Source organism: Lissotriton vulgaris, chromosome 3_1, assembly GCF_964263255.1.
Source record: "Lissotriton vulgaris chromosome 3_1, aLisVul1.2, whole genome shotgun sequence".
Lineage (NCBI taxonomy): Eukaryota > Metazoa > Chordata > Amphibia > Caudata > Salamandridae > Lissotriton > Lissotriton vulgaris.
Genome location: NC_141689.1, coordinates 338582875 through 338601041, shown reverse-complemented (window position 1 = coordinate 338601041; position 18167 = coordinate 338582875). Strand labels below are relative to the sequence as shown.

Here is an 18167-nt window from a genome sequence, read left to right as displayed (position 1 = left end):
GCATGACTCCTGAGATAGTGTGATATGGCCATTTGAATCTACCAGAAGTTTGTATGGACATACTGAAGGAGGCTAAGCATCCTTCCGCTAGGACTTCTTCTGCTTAACAGTGGAAGAAGTTTTTGCATCTGGTGCAAGTCCAGGGACCATGCCCTGTCGACGTGTAAGGAAGATGTCTTCCTTCTGCATCTTCTACGCCTGGCGCAGTCGGGCCTTAATGTCTACTCCATTACAGTTCATATTGCTGCGCTGACTGCCTACAGGAAATGCCCTTCAGACTTCCTTCTTCCAGATCCCTGTGATCTAAGATTTTTTGGAAGGCTGGAAGAAAGCATTCCCTCCTGTCTGGCTTCCTTCGCCTTCATGGGAGTTGAATGTGGTGCTGCCCAGATTGATGTAGGAGCCTTTTGAACCTATTCATAGGGCTTCGTTGCAGCATCTGTCCTGGAAGGCGGCGTTCCTCGTGGCCATCACATCGGCCCGCAGGGGGAGTGGTATTCAGGCGTTGTGTTGCCAAGGACCTTATTCTGTATTTCATGCTGCCGAGGTTGTTACGCATACTCACCCTAAATGTCTTCCTAAGGTTCTTTCTGGTTTTCATGTCAATCAGACAATAACTTTGCCTATGTTTGTTCAGAATCCGGCATCTCCATCGGGAAGGTCCCTACATTCCCTGGATGTTAGGACGGTGTTGGAATTTTATGTGGCTACAACCAGAGATATTTGTGGTTCAGATCAATTGTTTGACAATTATGAATCAGTCTGGACCGGTTTTGCTACCTCAAGACAGTCCATCTCTAGGTGGATTGTGTCCTGTACACTATTGTGTTACCAGCAGACTAATACGACCGTAGGAGGTAAACCTAAGGCTCATTCCACCAGGGGCAAAGCTGCCGCGACTGCTTTGCTGCTTAATGTTCCGATTGCAGAAATCTGCATGGCCGCCACTTGGAAGACGGTCCATACCTTGGCTTAGCATTACTGTCTGGACACTGATACCAGGGCAAATGCTCAGGTTGGGCAGGCTTCGCTGCGAAATTTGTTCGCACAATAGTGGTGTTATTTCTCGTTTCTCCACCGCCGCTTTGGTGTGGGGATGGGCTTGCTATTCTATTCACTAGATTATGACTATACACAGAGATCCCCTACTACAGAAGGAGTAGTTTCTGTCCTGTAACTCCAGTTCTGTAGTAGGGGTATCTCTGTTATAGTCATAAGCGCCCGCCCTCCTCCCCGGTGGAGAGAGATATTCATGTAAGGAATGCTACAGGTCTGGCGTGTTACGCCTTCAAAAAGAACTGAAGGTGAAAGGGACCTGCACTGCATTCTGGGATACAGTGAGGCTTCTGGGAAGTTCTCTTAAAGGCACAGTATCCTGTTTTGAGCCACATAATGGCAGCCTATGGGGCTTGTCTGTCCACTCCTTCCTCACTATCATTCCAGAGGGTTTTGCTGTTTAAAGCAAGGTTTTTCTCTGTGGAAAACCCTGGACAGGCTGTGCTGTTGTGGTTTTTGGTGGAATTTCCAGTTGAAGTATTGGACAGTATAGCCTGTGGATATAGGCTGCATTATCTGTCTTTAAATTCTCTCTTAAGTGTCTATGCAGGTCTGCATGTTTTGACAGCTTAAGAGATTATTTTTGATTGCTCCGGGGTCCGCGCACATGGGCGGGACTATTCCCTAGATTATGACTATAACAGAGATACCCCTACTACAGAACTGGAGTTACAGGACAGAAACTACTCCTTCCTTATTCTGTAGCTCCCATGTTGAGAGGCGCCACTCCCCTTTGGGTCTAAATACGACCTTTCCGATGGTGGCCTCAAGCGGCGAGTGATCCGACAAACCACTAGCTCGGTAATCAGGCCCCCTTATCTGTCCCTTCATGCCCTGCATTACGAAAATTTAATCCAATCTAGAGTATACTTTATGCGCCCCTGAGTAGTATGAGAAGCAGGAGTCTCGCGGGTGCAGTGTCCTCCATACATCTATAAGGCCCAAGGATTTGGTGAGGTGCGCTAAAGGCGTCTGTCTCTGACCGTGCGGGGTTCCCAGACCTAGGGCAGGGTGCATCACATCATTAAAATCACCTCCGATCACCAGTAGGGCATTCAGCGTATCAAGCAGTATATCAGTGATCCCCGCCAGAGTTCTGGCCTGTAGCTGGGGGGAGGCATACACAGATATGATCGTGAATTCAGTCCTGCCCCATCTCCCATTGACTCCCACGTAAGTGTCCTGTTCGTCTACCCACGTGCGTTGGATCTTAAAGGGGGGGACCTTTTTATTAAAATGGCCACTCCTCGGGACCCTGTCGTGTATCTTGTATGCGCTAGGACAGTGTAGGGTTTCCTACCGAGGAAACTGCATTTACTCCCTTGAAGGTGAGTCTCCTGGAGGAGCACTATTTCAGGGTTAGCACGTTTAATATGGGCCTGCACTTGACCTCTTTTAATCCTGTCACCTAGGCCATTCACATTCCAAGTGTAGACCGAGCAAGGGGCTTCCGAGTGTTGCCCATTAAGTGACACCGGTGGGGCCATTCGCATTGTGGCAATCTATCTTGAACCTTCTCATGGCAATCCATGCATCATCTGCTACTAGTGTGACATTACCTCTTATAAACTCATAAAACCTTCCAACATGTATAAACAAACTGACCACAACCCTCCCCGCCCCATCCCTCCCCCGCTGAGACTCTGTGGCCAGTCGCTGTCGGTTCCTTGCAGTGGCGGGTGCGGCCTGTCGCCCACCCATGGTCGTAACCCCTTGCACTACAGGTTCAAAAAAACACCCTGCACTTTGGCCTGCAACTTTCTTTAACTAAATTTCGCAAGGCGGGGAGCCGTGCACTGTCAGTCGGAGAGCCGACAGCAGAATGTAGAAAAGGAAAAGGGTAAGAAGGAGAAAGGGAGGTAAAGGAAAGTGTGAGGTGTGAAATGAAAGAAAGAAAGAAGAGGTGGTGTGCAACCATCCCTTGGCGGCCCTGACGGGTAAGGCGATACTGGTGCCATCCGGGCTAAGTTTGTGATTCACAAGTGAGAGTCCGGCAGTTCTTCTTGTGAGTGTTCCATGGTAATGTCTTGCTCCGTCGCAACGATCTCCACTACTAAAGGATGTGTTGACATCGTGTGTCTGCAATTCTATCATCCGCTGATGTGCCTCCTTGAGGGTCCGGTTCAGCATTACTGTCTGGTCCTGTTGGGAGTGGCAGAGTGTGGGAACGCAGTCTGGGCTGGAAGTTCAGAGGTTGGTCCTTGGCCGGTACTGGGCGGCCAGTAGTCTGTGTTGGATGGGGGGTGGGTGTTTACCGCCACTGTCCCGCGGGGTCCCTGGGTCGTAGCTTCCTGCCCTGTTCCATCTCTGGTTGTCTTGAAAGTACACCCGGGGGGCTCTTTCGCCGTCTCCGCTCCTCCGTCAGCTTGAGGAGCAGCCGCTCCTCCAACCATTCCCATGCCGCCTCTGGGGGAAGAAGTGAGTTTTCTCTCTGAACACCATCTTTAGCTTAGCTGGAAAGAGTAGCATGTATTGTATGCCTTTCTCACGCAGTTTTGCTTTAACGGATATAAACTATCTCCTACTTGCTTGCACTTCACGGCTGTAGTCTGGGAATATCATAATAGGTGTATTGTCTATTTTAATGTCTCCCAGTTTCCTGGCTTCTTGGAGGATCATGTCCCTGTCAAGGAAGTTTAGGAAACGGGCTATGATCGTCCGGGGCGCCGCACCCGGGGGGGGTTTTGCCTGTAGGGCCCTGTGTGCCCGTTCAATCACAAAACAAGTTAAGAACTTGTCAGAGGGGAAGGTGTCCCAGAGCCATTTGTGGAGGAATGCCGCCATGTTTGTCCCCTCAATTCCCTCCCTAAATCCCACGAAGCGGAGGTTATTCAGTCGTGCCCTGTTTTCGGCGTCGTCCACCCTCCATTGTAAGTCCTTGGTGGTGGCCTGGCGCGTCGAGAGGCCTCCTCGCAATCCCGCAACCCATCTTCTGCCTTGCTTATTCTAGTCTCCGTTTCCGTCACTCTAGCGGCCATGTATCTGAAAGAGACACGTTAGTGATAGATTCCTTACCTTAGAATATCCCCGGGCGTCAGACTGGATCCGGAATTTTTTGCGTAGCAATACCCCTGCGCGTCGGTAGGCGTAGTCTGCGGCTCCATGTCCGTCGGCGTCGTTGGCGCCGGGATGACGTCGCTGGAGTACTTAGACGCCGCCCTCGCGCGCTGACGTCAGTTCTTCTTTTTTATGCGCCAGCCAGCGCCGATCCGGAAAAAGTGGTACCCTTAGTCAATTTTTGACAAAACTTTTTCGATCATTTTTGGTCATTTTTCGAAGTCTATCGACTCCGCCGTTGCCGCTAGGGATGCCCCGGTTCAAACCCTGCGTCGACTGCAACCGAATGATGTCTGGGCCCCGACCATATTGACAATTCCTGCTCCGACTGCAAGGCCCTGACGTCCAAAGCTAGACGGGAGCGGTCCCGCAAGCGCTCGAGTCCCGGTTCGAGAGGAGGTCGAGGGACCCGTCGCTGGGTCGGAGTCATCATAGCTCCGGGAGTTGTCACTAGTCTAAGGGCTCGAAGTCCTCAGGTAATAGGCACAAGAAGTCGAAGAGGCGTCAACACTCTTCCGACTCCCTCCCGACGCTCGCGCGATGCGGTCGAGGGTTTCGGGCGGCTCCATCGGAGCCGCAGGTGTCGCGTCCTGTTTCATACCAGTCGGTCCCTGGACAGAACGCGACGCCGGAGGAGATCGAGGCCTTCCTCATGGCCATGAGGTCGCTCACTCCTCCGTCAGGTTCTGCGGCGCCTTTGGGCCCAGCGGCCCCGTCTGGGGGCCCCAGCGGGTCGGGTGCTTCGGTCCCGACGCCGTCGGGTGCTTCAGTCCCGACGCCGCCGCCGACTTCGGTCCCGGTGCCGCAGGTCCCGGTTGAATCCGGTTCTGACACACCGATCCCCATGGTGTCGCCCCCGGCGCCGTCCCAGGACGTCGCCGTCCCCGGTCCTACCCTCGATTCGGGTCCATCGTCGGACCGGCGCCGCACTAGACGCTGCCCGCTAGGAGATTTCTACTTCAATGACCCGGCCCCATCCTTTGGCCCTGAGTTTCAGGAGATGGGTGGCGAGGGGGATTGGGAGGGGTCTGAGGACCCTCTGGCACAGGAGTGCCAGTCTTATCAGGACTGGACAGGTGATCTGGGGAGGCCAGTGGTCTGGACACCTCGCTAGACACTGGTTTTGTCTCCCCTACTACTGTGGCTACGGAGGAGGGGGCTGCCTATAATGTGGTGCTGACACAGGCGGCCAAGGACTTGGGCCTGGTGCTCCCCGTCGCGGCCTTGAGGACTAACCTCCTCACTGAGGTCCTTAAACGGCAGGCAAGCTCAGCTGAGCCTCTGCTGCCATTTAATGAGGCCTTGTCTGACGTTCTTCTGGGCAATTGGTCCAAGCCCGCTGCAGGTCAGCCTGTAGATAGGAACGTGGCCAGACGCCACCACCCGGCTCCGGGCGACCCTTGCTTCCTGTTCACCCACCCCACCCTGAGAGCCTGGTCATCCAGGCCTCTAACTCCCAGACCGCATTCCCGACGGCTCCCCCTGATCGGAAATCCAAGAGGTATGAGCAATACGGGAAAAGGTATTCACCTCCCTGAGTTTGGGGTTGCTGTCAGTCAACACTGTGTGCCTCTTGGGCCGTTACACCCACTCTCTATGGGACACGATCGTGGACATGCTGCCACAATGTCCGGAGGAGGCCCGGACTAAACTCGCCCAAGCCCTTGCGGAAGGTCGAGATGCGGCACAGTATTACATCCGGTGTAGGCTGGATACCATGGACTCACTGGGCAGAGCGATGGCGATCGTCGCCACGCCTGGTTGAGGTCCGTCAACTTTTCGGCTGATGTCCAAAACACCCTTATAGACATGCTGTTTGATGGCTGTCGCCTCTTTGGCGACAAGGCAGACCATGAGCTTTATCGCTTTAAGGACTCCAGGGCTATGGCCAAGTCCTTGGGCCTCTCGGCCCTGCGCCAGCAAACGGCTGCCTTTTGCTCCTTTCGTGGCCAAGTAAGGGACGCCCCACACGTCCTGCCAGCCACGGGCCGCAGACTACTATCCAGCATGGTGGCGGACGTGGTAACCGCCGTGGCGGCTGTCGGGGACAACGTCCAGGCCAGTCCAGTCCACACCTACCCCTGCAGCATCCGCCTCAAAACCTTCCTAGTCAGAGCTTTCAGGCCCATGTGACGCCAGTGGGGGACAGGGTTCGCCATCACAAACTCCACTGGCGCACTGTCACATCGGACAGGTGGGTGCTGCAAATCGTCCGAAGGTGCTACTCCCTCCCCTTTGAGGCGTCCCCTCCAGCCATGCCACCGCAGTACCACCGCGTGTTGGGGGATCACTTGAAACTTCTACAACTTCTACAATAGGAAGTTACGGCCTTCTTGGCCAAGGGGGCCATCGAGCGCATTCCTGGGCCAGAAGTATGGTGTGGTTGTTACTCCCACTACTTTCTGGTACCCAAGAAGGGCAAAGGGGGCCTACGCCCTATCTTGGACCTGCGGAACGTCAACGGCTTCCTCCGGAAGGAAAATGTTCAAGATGCTGACACTGGCTCAGGTCTTAGCTGCCCTGGACCCGGGAGACTGGATGGTAGCGTTGGACTTGCAGGACCCTTACTTTCATATCCCCGTCCTGCCGGCCCACCTGCGTTACGTGCGGTTCACGATAGGCCACAAGCACTTTTAGTTTACCGTGCTCCCCTTTGGCCTTACCAGCGCCCCACGGGTGTTCACGAAAGTGATGGCGGTGGTCGCAGCTCTTCTGCGCAGGTTAGGGGTTTCAGTCTTCCCCTACCTCGACGACTGGTTGTTGAAGGCGGGCTCGCCCCAGACAGTCGTCAGCCACCTCCAGACTACGGCCGACCTCCTACACCTGCTGGGATTCTCCATCAATGTGCCGAAGTCACACCTGTGTCCCTCTCAGAAGCTCCTCTTCATTGGAGCGGTACTAGACTCTGCGCAGTTTCGGGTTTATCCACCCGAACAGCGGGTTTGGGATATTCAGGCTCTGATTCCGATCTTTCAGCCGTTATCCCAAGTCTCTGTCAGGTTGACGCTGCAGCTTCTGGGGCTGATGGCCTCCTGCATCCTTCTGGTGCATCACGCCAGGTGGCGGATGCGGGCTCTGCAGTGGGACCTGAAGTTTCAGTGGGCCCAGCATCAACTTGTCCGACCATGTCTTGATCTCGGAGGGCACTGCAAGACAGTTGCAGTGGTGGCTCACGGACCGCGATTGGGTCAGCGGCAGATCCCTCTCCCTACCCCAACCGGAGCACATAGTTGTGATGGACGTGTCCCTCCAGGGCTGGGGAGGCCACATGGGAGAGGCGAAGATCAGAGGCCTCTGGTCTCCGGTGGAGTCCCAGTTCCACATCAACCTTCTGGAGCTGCGGGCGATCCTGCTTGCACTGAAGGCATTCCTCCCCTCTGTCCGGGGGAGTGTAGTGCAGGTGTTCACAGACAACACCACCGCCATGTGGTACTGCAACAAACAGGGCGGGGTGGGGTCGTGGACCCTATGCCAGGAGGCTCTGCGCCTCTGGCAGTGGCTGGAACATCAGGGTGTGACCCTGGTGGTTCAACACCTGGCAGGTTCCCTGAACGCCAGGGCGGACAAACTCAGCCGTCTGAGCATGATGGATCACGAATGGCGTCTGAACTCTGACGTGGCGCAAAGCCTCTTTCAGCAGTGGGGAGAGCCTTGGTTAGATCTATTCGTCACAGAAGAGAACGCGCAATGTCATCAGTTCTGCGCGTTGGAATTTCCAAGGCGGCAACCGCTCGGAGACGCTTTTCGCCGCGAGTGGAGCTGTGGTCTAGGTACGCCTTTCTGCCTATACCACTTCTGCCTAGAGTGCTAAGCTGAAAAAGATCAGGCACGACCGGGCCCAAGTCATACTTGTGGCTCCGGACTGGGCACGAAGATGCTGGTATCCCGAGCTACTCGGCATGTCTGTCGATCCCGCGATTCGTCTGCCTCTTCAGGAGGACCTTCTGTCGCAGCAGCAGGGGACGGTCCTCCACCCGAACCTGTCCAGTCTCCACTTACATGCGTGGAGATTGAGCGGCGGCAGTTGAGGCCATTTAACTTGCCTCCTGAAGTCTGTAATGTCATTCTGTCAGCCAGGCGTCCCTCCACAAAATCCATATACTCCTGCAGGTGGAACAAATTTGTGGCATGGTGCACAGAAAAGGCTGTGGATCCCCTTTCTGCTCCTCTTTCAGAGGTTCTCCTCTTTCCTCTCTCTCTCTTGCCCAGCAGGGCTCTGCTCTGGGCACTATCAAGGGCTATCTGTCTGCCATTTCCGCCTTCTTAAGGCTCCTCTTTGTTCAAGTCCACAGTTGTAAATAGGTTTTTGAAGGGCATTACTCATATATTTCCTCCTGTTCCTTTCGTGATGCCACAGTGGGACTTGAACCTTGTTTTGACTTACCTGATGTGTGCTCCTTTCGAGCCACTTCATAACTGTCCTCTTCGTCTCCTTACTCTCAAGACTGCATTCCTGGTTGCCTTCACCTCTGCCAGGAGAGTGAGTGAGCTCCAGGCTCTTTCCTCTAAACCTCCTTTCCTTTCTGTCCATCCGGACAAAGTTGTGTTGCGGACGCGACCCTCATGGCGGCTACTACTGCCCTGGGTCGGGGAGTCCACTTGCAGGACATCTGTCAGGCAGCTACGTGGGCCTCGCTGCACACATTTGCGAGACACTACTACCTGGACAGCCAAGTCCGGAGAGATGGCTTCTTTGGCTGTTCCGTTCTCCAGGACTTTCTGGTGTGATCATTGGTTCGCAGAGTCACCGGGGGTTGGTATTGCTGGGGTATCTATTCTAAGGTAAGGAATCTAATACTAACCTGTTTCTTTCAGATGCACAAGTTACTTACCTTCGGTAACAATGGATCTGTAAGAAACAGTAGTTAGTATTAGATTCCTTACCGCCCCACCATCCTCCCCGTTCTGCGAACCGCTATCTAGGGTTAAGATCATCCCCTTTTAGGGCTCTAGTTTCATGGCACCAGTGTTGTTTTTTATCATGGCTCTGCGTTTCTGGCGCGGAAAAGCTATGTATAAGAACTGACGTCTAAGTACTCCGACGACGTCATCCCGGCGCCGACGACGGATGTGGAGCCGCAGACGACGCCTACCGACGCGCAGGGGTACTGCTACTCAAATTTTTCCGAATCCAGTCTGACGCCTGGGGATATTCCAAGGTAAGGAATCTAATACTAACTACTGTTTCTTACAGATATATCGTTACCGAAGGTTACTAACTTGTGCTTCAAGACAGAACAGGCCATATGTCATTGAGATTCGATATGCCATTATTCATTATTTATGATTCTGAAAAGGGGGTGGTGATGGACAGAGTATCTGAGTTAAACAGAACACTCATACCCAGTCAACAGATCAGGGCTTGATCCATCTCCGTTTTTTAGCTCACTGCACCATCCCAGCTCAGAACCTGGCTATATGCAAATTAGTCTGGCCCAGTGCATCATGGGAACAGGGCAGACCAAACTACCAAGCCAAGTCTTATACTGGGAAGGAAACAAGCTTCCGGGGACCGGTTTCTGGAATTACAGCCGTCTTCGGCCCGGCTTGCTTGAATCCTGATGGTGCAATGAGCAAGGGACTCACATCTGAGTATACCCTTCCACGCTTATGGTGGACAAAACGATTCTGAAAAGGGGGTGGTGATGGACTGAGTATCTGAGTTAATATATATAATATATATATTTCTCCCAGCATTCCCTTTTAAACTTCCACTGCAGGCGAAAAGAGTCGAGACGGGCCACAAGGATCTGGCAGGAAGGTATTTTATTTAGATCTTCTCTCTGCAACGTGTTTCGAGCACAGCGGTGCTCTTGATCACACAGATTGGAATACAGCAAATGCCATTGTTATTAAACTTTACTTAGTGTCCACCCCTTGTGAGAGTCACGTGGCTTTCCAAAGCTAGACATAAAAGAAACACTTCGCAAATTCACTAGTACTTTTGCAACATTGCGGTGAATCAATACAATGGTAATGGTATTACACTGAGGTTTGTTGTTAAATCGCTTTATGTTGTCATCAACAATATTCTACCGGCATGAATGCAGGCATGTGCAAATGTAGCAAAATCAGAATAAATATGGTTATATAAAATATGTAAATATATGAATAACGATAAAATCCTGACCTGTTATGCATTTGATAAGAACCTTGGAAATTATATTTCTAACCTCCACACATTAATATTTTAATAAATATATATGTTAACAGTACACTGTGCAAACATTAGGCAATGTTTGCAAAAATCAGCAATACTGGGTCTATTAGTTACCAACTGTACCGTAACTCGTTCTTAGTTCCTACGAGCTTACATTGGGATTGTTCCGTCAAATTTTTGAATCCTCTGCATAAATGCAATGGCTCAACATATCCACCTCCTTTTGTTAACGAGTTACCATGGAAATAATATATCTATATGGAAGCCTAACAAAAAGGGCTAAATATAAAAAGTGCTAAAGTGCTCTATCAAAACCTGTCAAAAACACCCTAACGTTACTTAATTACTTACAGCCAGATTCATGAAGCAAAAATCGGCTCGCAAAAGGCCAGATTCTGCTAATCTGGCCCTTTGCGAGTGCTTTTTTTGCATTTGGGATTCATCATCCCAAATGCAAAAATCGCAAAATTAGAAATCGCTGAATTGCGAGGAATTGCATTTAAGGAATCTCTATTTGAGATTCCTTAAATGCAATTCATGAACCATTTTAGAATTGCGAATTCGCAATTTTTGGCCGCTATTTACCGCAAAGTCTGAATTTGTGGTAAATAGCAAAAAATTTGAAAAATGCACTTTAATGCATTTTTCTAAGTTGGATGTTACACACACACATGCCCTTTGGACATGTGTGTGCGCAACACCAGTGTAAATCATCATTTCAGGTGTGCTACAGGGTGTCCTTTGGACACCCTCGCACCCTTGAAATCGCATCCTTATTTGCGAATCGCTAATTGCTAATCGCAAATAAGGATTGACTCCCCATTCATTCCCATGGGCCTTTGGCCCATAGGAATGAATGGGGAGTCATTCCTTATTTGCGATTCGCAATTAGCGAATCGCAAATAAGGAAGCAGTAGAAATCGCTATAAATTTTGCGATTTCTACATGCATCCCGTTTTGCGAGTCTTTAATAGCGATTCCTTAATAATCGCTATTAAGCACTCGCAAAAGAGGAGCATGATGCATCTGGGGGATAGTATATATACACACCTCTTTATTGATTCTATCCAGATTCCCTTATTGTGCAAAGACTAGCGGTTAAAAAAGGATTTTTTTTGTGTTTATCAATTTTATTTTAAAAATAATTCTTTATCAAAACCAATTTTTCAACAATCACCGAAATTCTTATAGCTATTAAAAACACTACAAAACCTACATCATGATAAATTCATAAGACATAAAACCTGGATAATCCTTTAATCAGATTATGTTGGAATAATCGATTATTTGCCAAATGTCATACTCTTCTTGAAGACCTTAATATGTATCTAATTAAATACATAAATAAATATGTCAGTAAAAATCACAGATAACATACAGGCTCATAGATAATTGTGCAGATCTTCGGTGTTGTTTAACCCATTTGGACTTTTACTATCCAGCTCCACAATCATGCGTGTCTCTAATTTTCTTAAGAGTTTCTCTCTATCTTTACCCCTTCTCAGCGGGGCCACCGCATTGATTACAAAGTATGTGAGGCACTTCAAATAATTATTGTGTTTTGCCCTGAAGTGCCTAGCAACTGGATAGGTTATGTCATTATTTACTATGGACCTGAGATGCTGCAAGATTCTGACATGCACCAGTAGCTTGGTGCTACCCACATAGCGCAGTCCACAGGTACACGTCAGAACATACACAGGATACTCAGTGCGGCATACATAGCTTCCTTTAATTGCCACACTAACATCAGAAAAGGGGATGTTATAATGGGTTGTGTCAATGCCGAATTTACATGCGCGACACGATGAGCATTTATGAAATCCTGCTGTAGGTTTGAGCCAAGATCCTCCAATGCCAATTTCAGGACTCATCTTAACCAATTGACACCTCATAGACCTAGATCTTCTATAGGTGATGGTGGGTGTTTCAGGCAGTCTACTGCCTAACACACCATCTGTAAGCATAATAGGCCAGTTCTTTTTAATGATTGATTTAATTTTCCTCTCTTGCTTACTGAATGTGGTGATTAGTCTGGGGCTTCCCTCCTCCTTCTCACCCTGAATAGCTTTAGGGGCTAGCAAAGAATCTCTTGTCCTGTCCTTTGCCCTGCTTAAAGCTCGAGAGAGAACTGTTTTAGTATACCCTCTCTCTTGTAACCTCACCATCATCTCTTTTGAACATTTATCAAAATCTTGTGGCGAGCTGCAGATACGTTTCAGTCTCACCCAACGGGATACTGTCCATGAGGTGTCTTAGGTGACTACTGGTGGCATGTAATATGCTGTTGCCTGCTGTCTTTTTCCTTAACAATGCTGTCACTAAATTGCTATCAACAATTGAGACTTGTATATCCAAAAATTCAACTTTGGATTGGCTGATATTTGATGTAAAATTGAGGTTACAGGAGTTGCTGTTTAAATTATTAACAAACTCCTGTGCATTTTTACATCTCCCTCCCATACTGCAAAGGCGTCATCTATAAACCTCAACCAATACAGGGCTTTATGTATGTTGGGTATCTTGCTTAGGACCTGTTCCTCCCACCAGCCAACATGCAAGCATGCATAGCTGGGGGAGAAACAGGATCCCATATCCACGCCCCTTTCTTGCTTCCAAGTCTCCTTACCAAATAGGAAGAAATTGTTATTTAAACACCAGGCAGTCAATTCACACAACATCTTGTTGTGCCCATAATATTCACAGGATTTTTTACTCAAAAAATGGTTGACTGCTTTTAATCCTGCCTCATGATTGATACTGGTGTATAATGACTCGATGTCTAATGTGATCAGACACCAGTCATTCTCCCATTCAATGGTATTAAGTTTGTTCAGTGTCTTTTACGTAGCTGGGAAGACTTTTCACATGTTCTTGGAGATAATAATCAATATATTGGGAGATATGTTCTGAAATGCTATTAATTGTGGAAATGATTGGTCTACCAGCTGTTGGAGAGACCATTTTGTGCACCAACATATATATATATATATATATATATATATTGAACAAGACAGTACCTATTTATCAGCTTTGCATTTCAAGTGCAAAAGAGATACTAAATAATGAAACCCTAAACATGATACCGCTACATTGCTGCCAAAGATAGATTAACAGCATTTATTTTCTTTCATTTAGGCCCTAAAGGAGAAGAAAGGATGTCTGTTGTAATGCATAATATTCACAAAGTGAGAATTAAAACCTTGAAACGTGTAGTAAGGAACATTGGGCCCATTGAGGTGAATATTTGGGAACCAGAAGAAGAGGCCCCAGACAATGAGGCACTGTTATATGACCGATTCTCCATGGGGACAAGCCTGAGCAGAAGCACTCTCACAGAGTTTGGTAAACCCCAGGTTTATAGCGATGCAGACACCGGCGATACACTTTCTGAGGCTTTGATGACTGAAGAACCCGTTCGAAGGTATATCAGTGCTGACGTACTTAACAAAATGCTCTTTCATGTTATTATTTCTCTTTGTTTTCTGCTATTTTTGGCCAAAATATATGTGCTTCCCAGGTTTTCCTCGATTTACTTAGTCATTGAGATGGGTAATCTGTTTTTTATTGGGGTTTTTTATACCCAATGTGAACATATCTTGATGAGAAAAGTTGCTTTACCTATGAAGACTTTGTCATTTGAAAATGGGACCAAGCACTTGTGCATTGCACCAATGGTTAGAGTTAACCCTTTGCAGCTGGAGGAGTAAGCTTCCTTCTACCAAAGTACTGTCACCCAGAAAGCAATCTAAAGCCAGTGGCCGAGGCAAGGATAGCACCAATCCGCTGGCACTACTGTAACCACATTTATCAGCAACCAGTGCTTAATTTGTAAAGTAGTAGGTGGCGGGGACCAAACCTTTGTGGAAAATCCTGCAGTCAGTGTAGCGTCCTCCCCAGCCCAGGAGCATGCAGGGGACTACAACACACGGAGCTCTGGTTTGCACATCTTTATTCAACTGCATGCACCGGGAAGAGGATGTGGCCTAAAGGTCTAGGGCGGTCATTCTGAAATCTGGGGAGCTGGGTTCGAGTAGCTGCAATGACTCTCGACATCCTTTGACTCTGGGCCTCCCAGTGCCTTTTGGGTTCTCCTGGTGCCTAACAAATATGAATGTGTCCTTGTGTAATGTAACTGGTTCTCATGTAAAGTGATCTGATACCTGATCCCTTCGGGTCAAGTTTGCGCTATATAAAACTCCGGGGGAAAAAACTGAAAATTTTGCATCATTAACTTTATTGACCACACCCTGAAACCCCCCTAATTGATAATGTACTGCTTGTAAGGAGTCCGCTGAGAACCAATAGAGACCTTGTGCACATAAGCACACAACACAACATCTCTCCCTTTGTTAAATAAAAAGAACAGACAACATATATACATTAGATCTCCTCAAAGAGTCGTTGAAGTGCTTGGACGAGCCTTCCAGATCAAGTTGTATGACATCTCAGATGAAAATCCAAATGCTTGACTTGGGAACTCAGGTGGAACTGCTGCACTTGTGAGGTCTGCTATTGACGAACATCGAGGAAGATGCTTAAAGAACGACGAGTCTCTGTTTATGGTTGTTCCAGGTTGCTGAATGGTCACCATGCGTCCTTTACTGACCATAAAATGTAGTGGCTCAGCATCAAACAGAGAATCAGTTTTACGGGTCCGTTTGTGCATGACAAAGACCCGGTCTCGTTTTAAAAAAAACGTGTATCTGACAGAGACTTCTAGTTGCAGATTCCTTACCTTTGAATTTCCCAGACGTCAGGCTGGATCCGTAAAACTTTAGCTGAGCAATACCCCTTTGGCGTGACGTCGGATGGCTCCATTCGGCTCCACATAACCTCGGCATCGTTAGTGTTGGTTATGACGTTGCAGAGCTTATATAGGCACCACACAGGCACGTGGACGTCCGTCCTTTTCTTTCCGCAACAGTTAAGCGCCGATCCGGGAAGAGTTACCCCTCAGCTGCTTTTTGGCAGGCTTTTTCTCGACTTTTGTTGAATTCTAGGATTTTTTCCAACTGCGTGTGCGAGGGATGTCGTTGGGGAAGACAGGTTTCAAGCCGTGCTGGGCCTGTTCCCGCATGATGTCGGTCACCGATCCCTATCGTGTTTGTCTCTGGTGTTGTCGTATCGGGTTCCCAAGGTCTACATGTTCCGAAGATAACCCACATACATTAGAAGAACTGTTGGCACGGAAACTGTAAAAGTCAAAGAACAAGTTTATTAGGACCCCATGGGGTGGTGGTACGCTCATACAGCACCCTTTGGTAATGCAAGAGGTATCACACGAACACCGGTGTGACCCTTTCTTTTATACAATTCTACAGGTAATAAAACGAACACGCGGCACAAAGTTACAGAACATTATGTACATATAAGGGCATATTTTGGAATACTGCCAGCTCATTGGAGGGTTTCAAACCCACTGGTCAGTTTGCGGCACATACCTGAGGAGTGACTGGTCAGTGTGAACTGCGCATGTGTGGGCTTGACCAATACTAAAAATAGCCTGTTGCTGGGCAGACTCGAGTGGTCAATGGAACGGACAAAGGACTAAAGGGCACGCCGGCCACGAGGCCGCTCATGATCTAAGATGGCCGCCAACACATACAAAATGGCGTTTCTACGTATAGCTAATTTAAGCGGGAAACGTGTAGCAAAGCTAAGCGCTAACCCAGCCATCGTCAAAATACGACAGACGACCCTTTTAGCATTTAGCTGAAGCTACCTCATAGTGGACATAATCGGGGTGGTCATCTTCTATATCAATTAGCATTATTTGTGTTACTTCTTTATGAAGCATCATTTTGTCATGAGCAAGAGCTCGTCTCGATGGTACACAAGCTGACAAGCACGTAGAACAAAAAACTGGGCCACATTGGATACATAAGCAAATGAAAAACAGAATTCCCACAATGATACATAGAATCGTCAACAGTTTCCATCCCCAGGTGGTGAGTATTGACCAGAACCATCCTGACAGAGTCCAAGTACCATTATCTGGATGTATTTCAGCCGCTATCTTATGCAATTTAGTGATAGCATCATATACAGACGGAGAATTGTCAGGTATGTAGACATAACAGCTACTTCCGATGATTCTACATGCCCCCCACGGTCAGCTAACACTACATCCAGAACCATCCGGTTCTGAAGCCCAACAATTCTAGAAATCTGTACTTCTTCAGTGATATTTCCGAGTGCAATTGCAGTATCATTAGCCACAGCCTCAACAACACGAGTTAGTCGTCGGATCTTTCGACTGTTCAAAGCTGCCCCAACGAAGGAGAACAAACCCAAATTAAAGTCCACATACTGCTGCAAAGTAGTGTCCGTTTGATCTACATCGTCCAAAACAAGGGAACGTTTATCACGGTTTAAAACAAAGTCATGATAGAGGATGTAATTGTTGTGATACATTGGTGGGGCAATGAATACAGGCGGCAATACAAATGACACATAGCAAGTGCCTGACCACCCCAAAGGAAGCTGATGATAACCTTTCGTTCCACAGATGAAGTAAGTATTTCGGGATGTCACAAACGATATACCAGTAGGACTATCAAACGTGAGTGTGGTGTTACATTCACTTCTCCCAACAGAAATTACACCTTTATTACGTATACATAGGTCTGCTTTAGTAGCAATAACATTAATAACATGTGCATTCGATACATTGACATTTTGCTGGTTGCTATACATTCGTGAAGCAGACACGTTATCAGGGCGGTACTCCTCATATTCAAATCGAGTACCCTCAGCTTGTGGATACCCATCCCGGTCATGGTGACACAATTTATTCAAACGAAAAAGCACTCCCCCTTTTGTGGGCCATCTCAAAGTAAAGAGGAGAGTATAAAATGCATTGCAGGATCCATTATGCGAAAACGGGAGAGGGATGAGTGGAGTACCCCCTTTCTTCTGATGCCCAGGCAACATCCCACACACCCAGCAATTTGAAGTATTTGTCATATTGTGTGTATGATGTAGGATCTGAATAAAACTATTGTTCAGATAAGTCTGTCGGTGCCGTTCTTCGTGATAAGGCAGGGTGAAATGGAAATGTTCAGATGGAGCCGGGGTAGTCGGCAGCAAATGTTCACATGCAGGTACCACAAGTTCAACTACCCAGGCTATTACCGCAATCACCACAATAGTTAGGACAAAGAGAATGGCACCCAAGAGTCTCTTATCTCGTAATGCTGATGATGCCATAGTTCTGAAAACTTTTGCAGAATCTCAAATAGTTCGAATTGGTCACAAAGTTTCACATACACATGCGTGTATACCTAAAAAAAGAAAAATATGGTGCTGAACTCCGAGGTAGCCGTTGTTTTCTTCTCCGGGCCAAGACGGGTGTCGCTACACTGGTAGAACTGATCCCCCCCCCTTGGAATTCCTGGTTTCCGTTTCACAAACCTGGAGCGGTAACCAACCAGTCATTAAAAAAACACTAAGAGAACTCTTCTTATCGTGGGCGTAAATTATAACGCTCTCGTCCAGAAGCAGTGTGGTCCGGGAAGGCTCCCTCAACTTCGGCCGACGTCACAGCTGGGCTCTTTTCCTTTTCCAAAATCTCTTTATAATCGGTCAACACAACAGGATTTGCCAAATCAGAAGAGACACGATGGCAGTGGGTTGAATGTATCCACCGCTTCCTGTTGGTCACTCGTACAGCTGTCCGAGTGGCGAGAAGGACTTGCTCGGGACCACGCCACCTCGGTTCCAAGCTATTCGTCCTCTCGAACGACCGAATCATCACGAAATCCCCAGGACGAAGATCATGGCCCTCTCCAGTAGAGTTGTCAGGGAGCGCTTCTCTAACCTGTTGATGAATAGAAAGCAAATCATTTGTTAATCGTGCCAAATAGTCGTTCATCATTACACAAGGCACATC

At 48.3% G+C, this 18167-nt stretch overlaps 1 protein-coding gene across 1 annotated transcript in view; it reads left to right on the top strand.

Annotated features, from left to right (window-relative positions):
• CPLANE1 (ciliogenesis and planar polarity effector complex subunit 1) overlaps positions 1 to 18167 on the top strand; it is a 2360818-nt gene that overhangs the window by 1087134 nt on the left and 1255517 nt on the right. The window contains exon 25 of the mRNA XM_086960545.1: positions 13412 to 13697. Within this exon, the coding sequence (XP_086816671.1) occupies positions 13412 to 13697 (286 nt within the window). The remainder of the gene's footprint in view (positions 1 to 13411; positions 13698 to 18167) is intronic.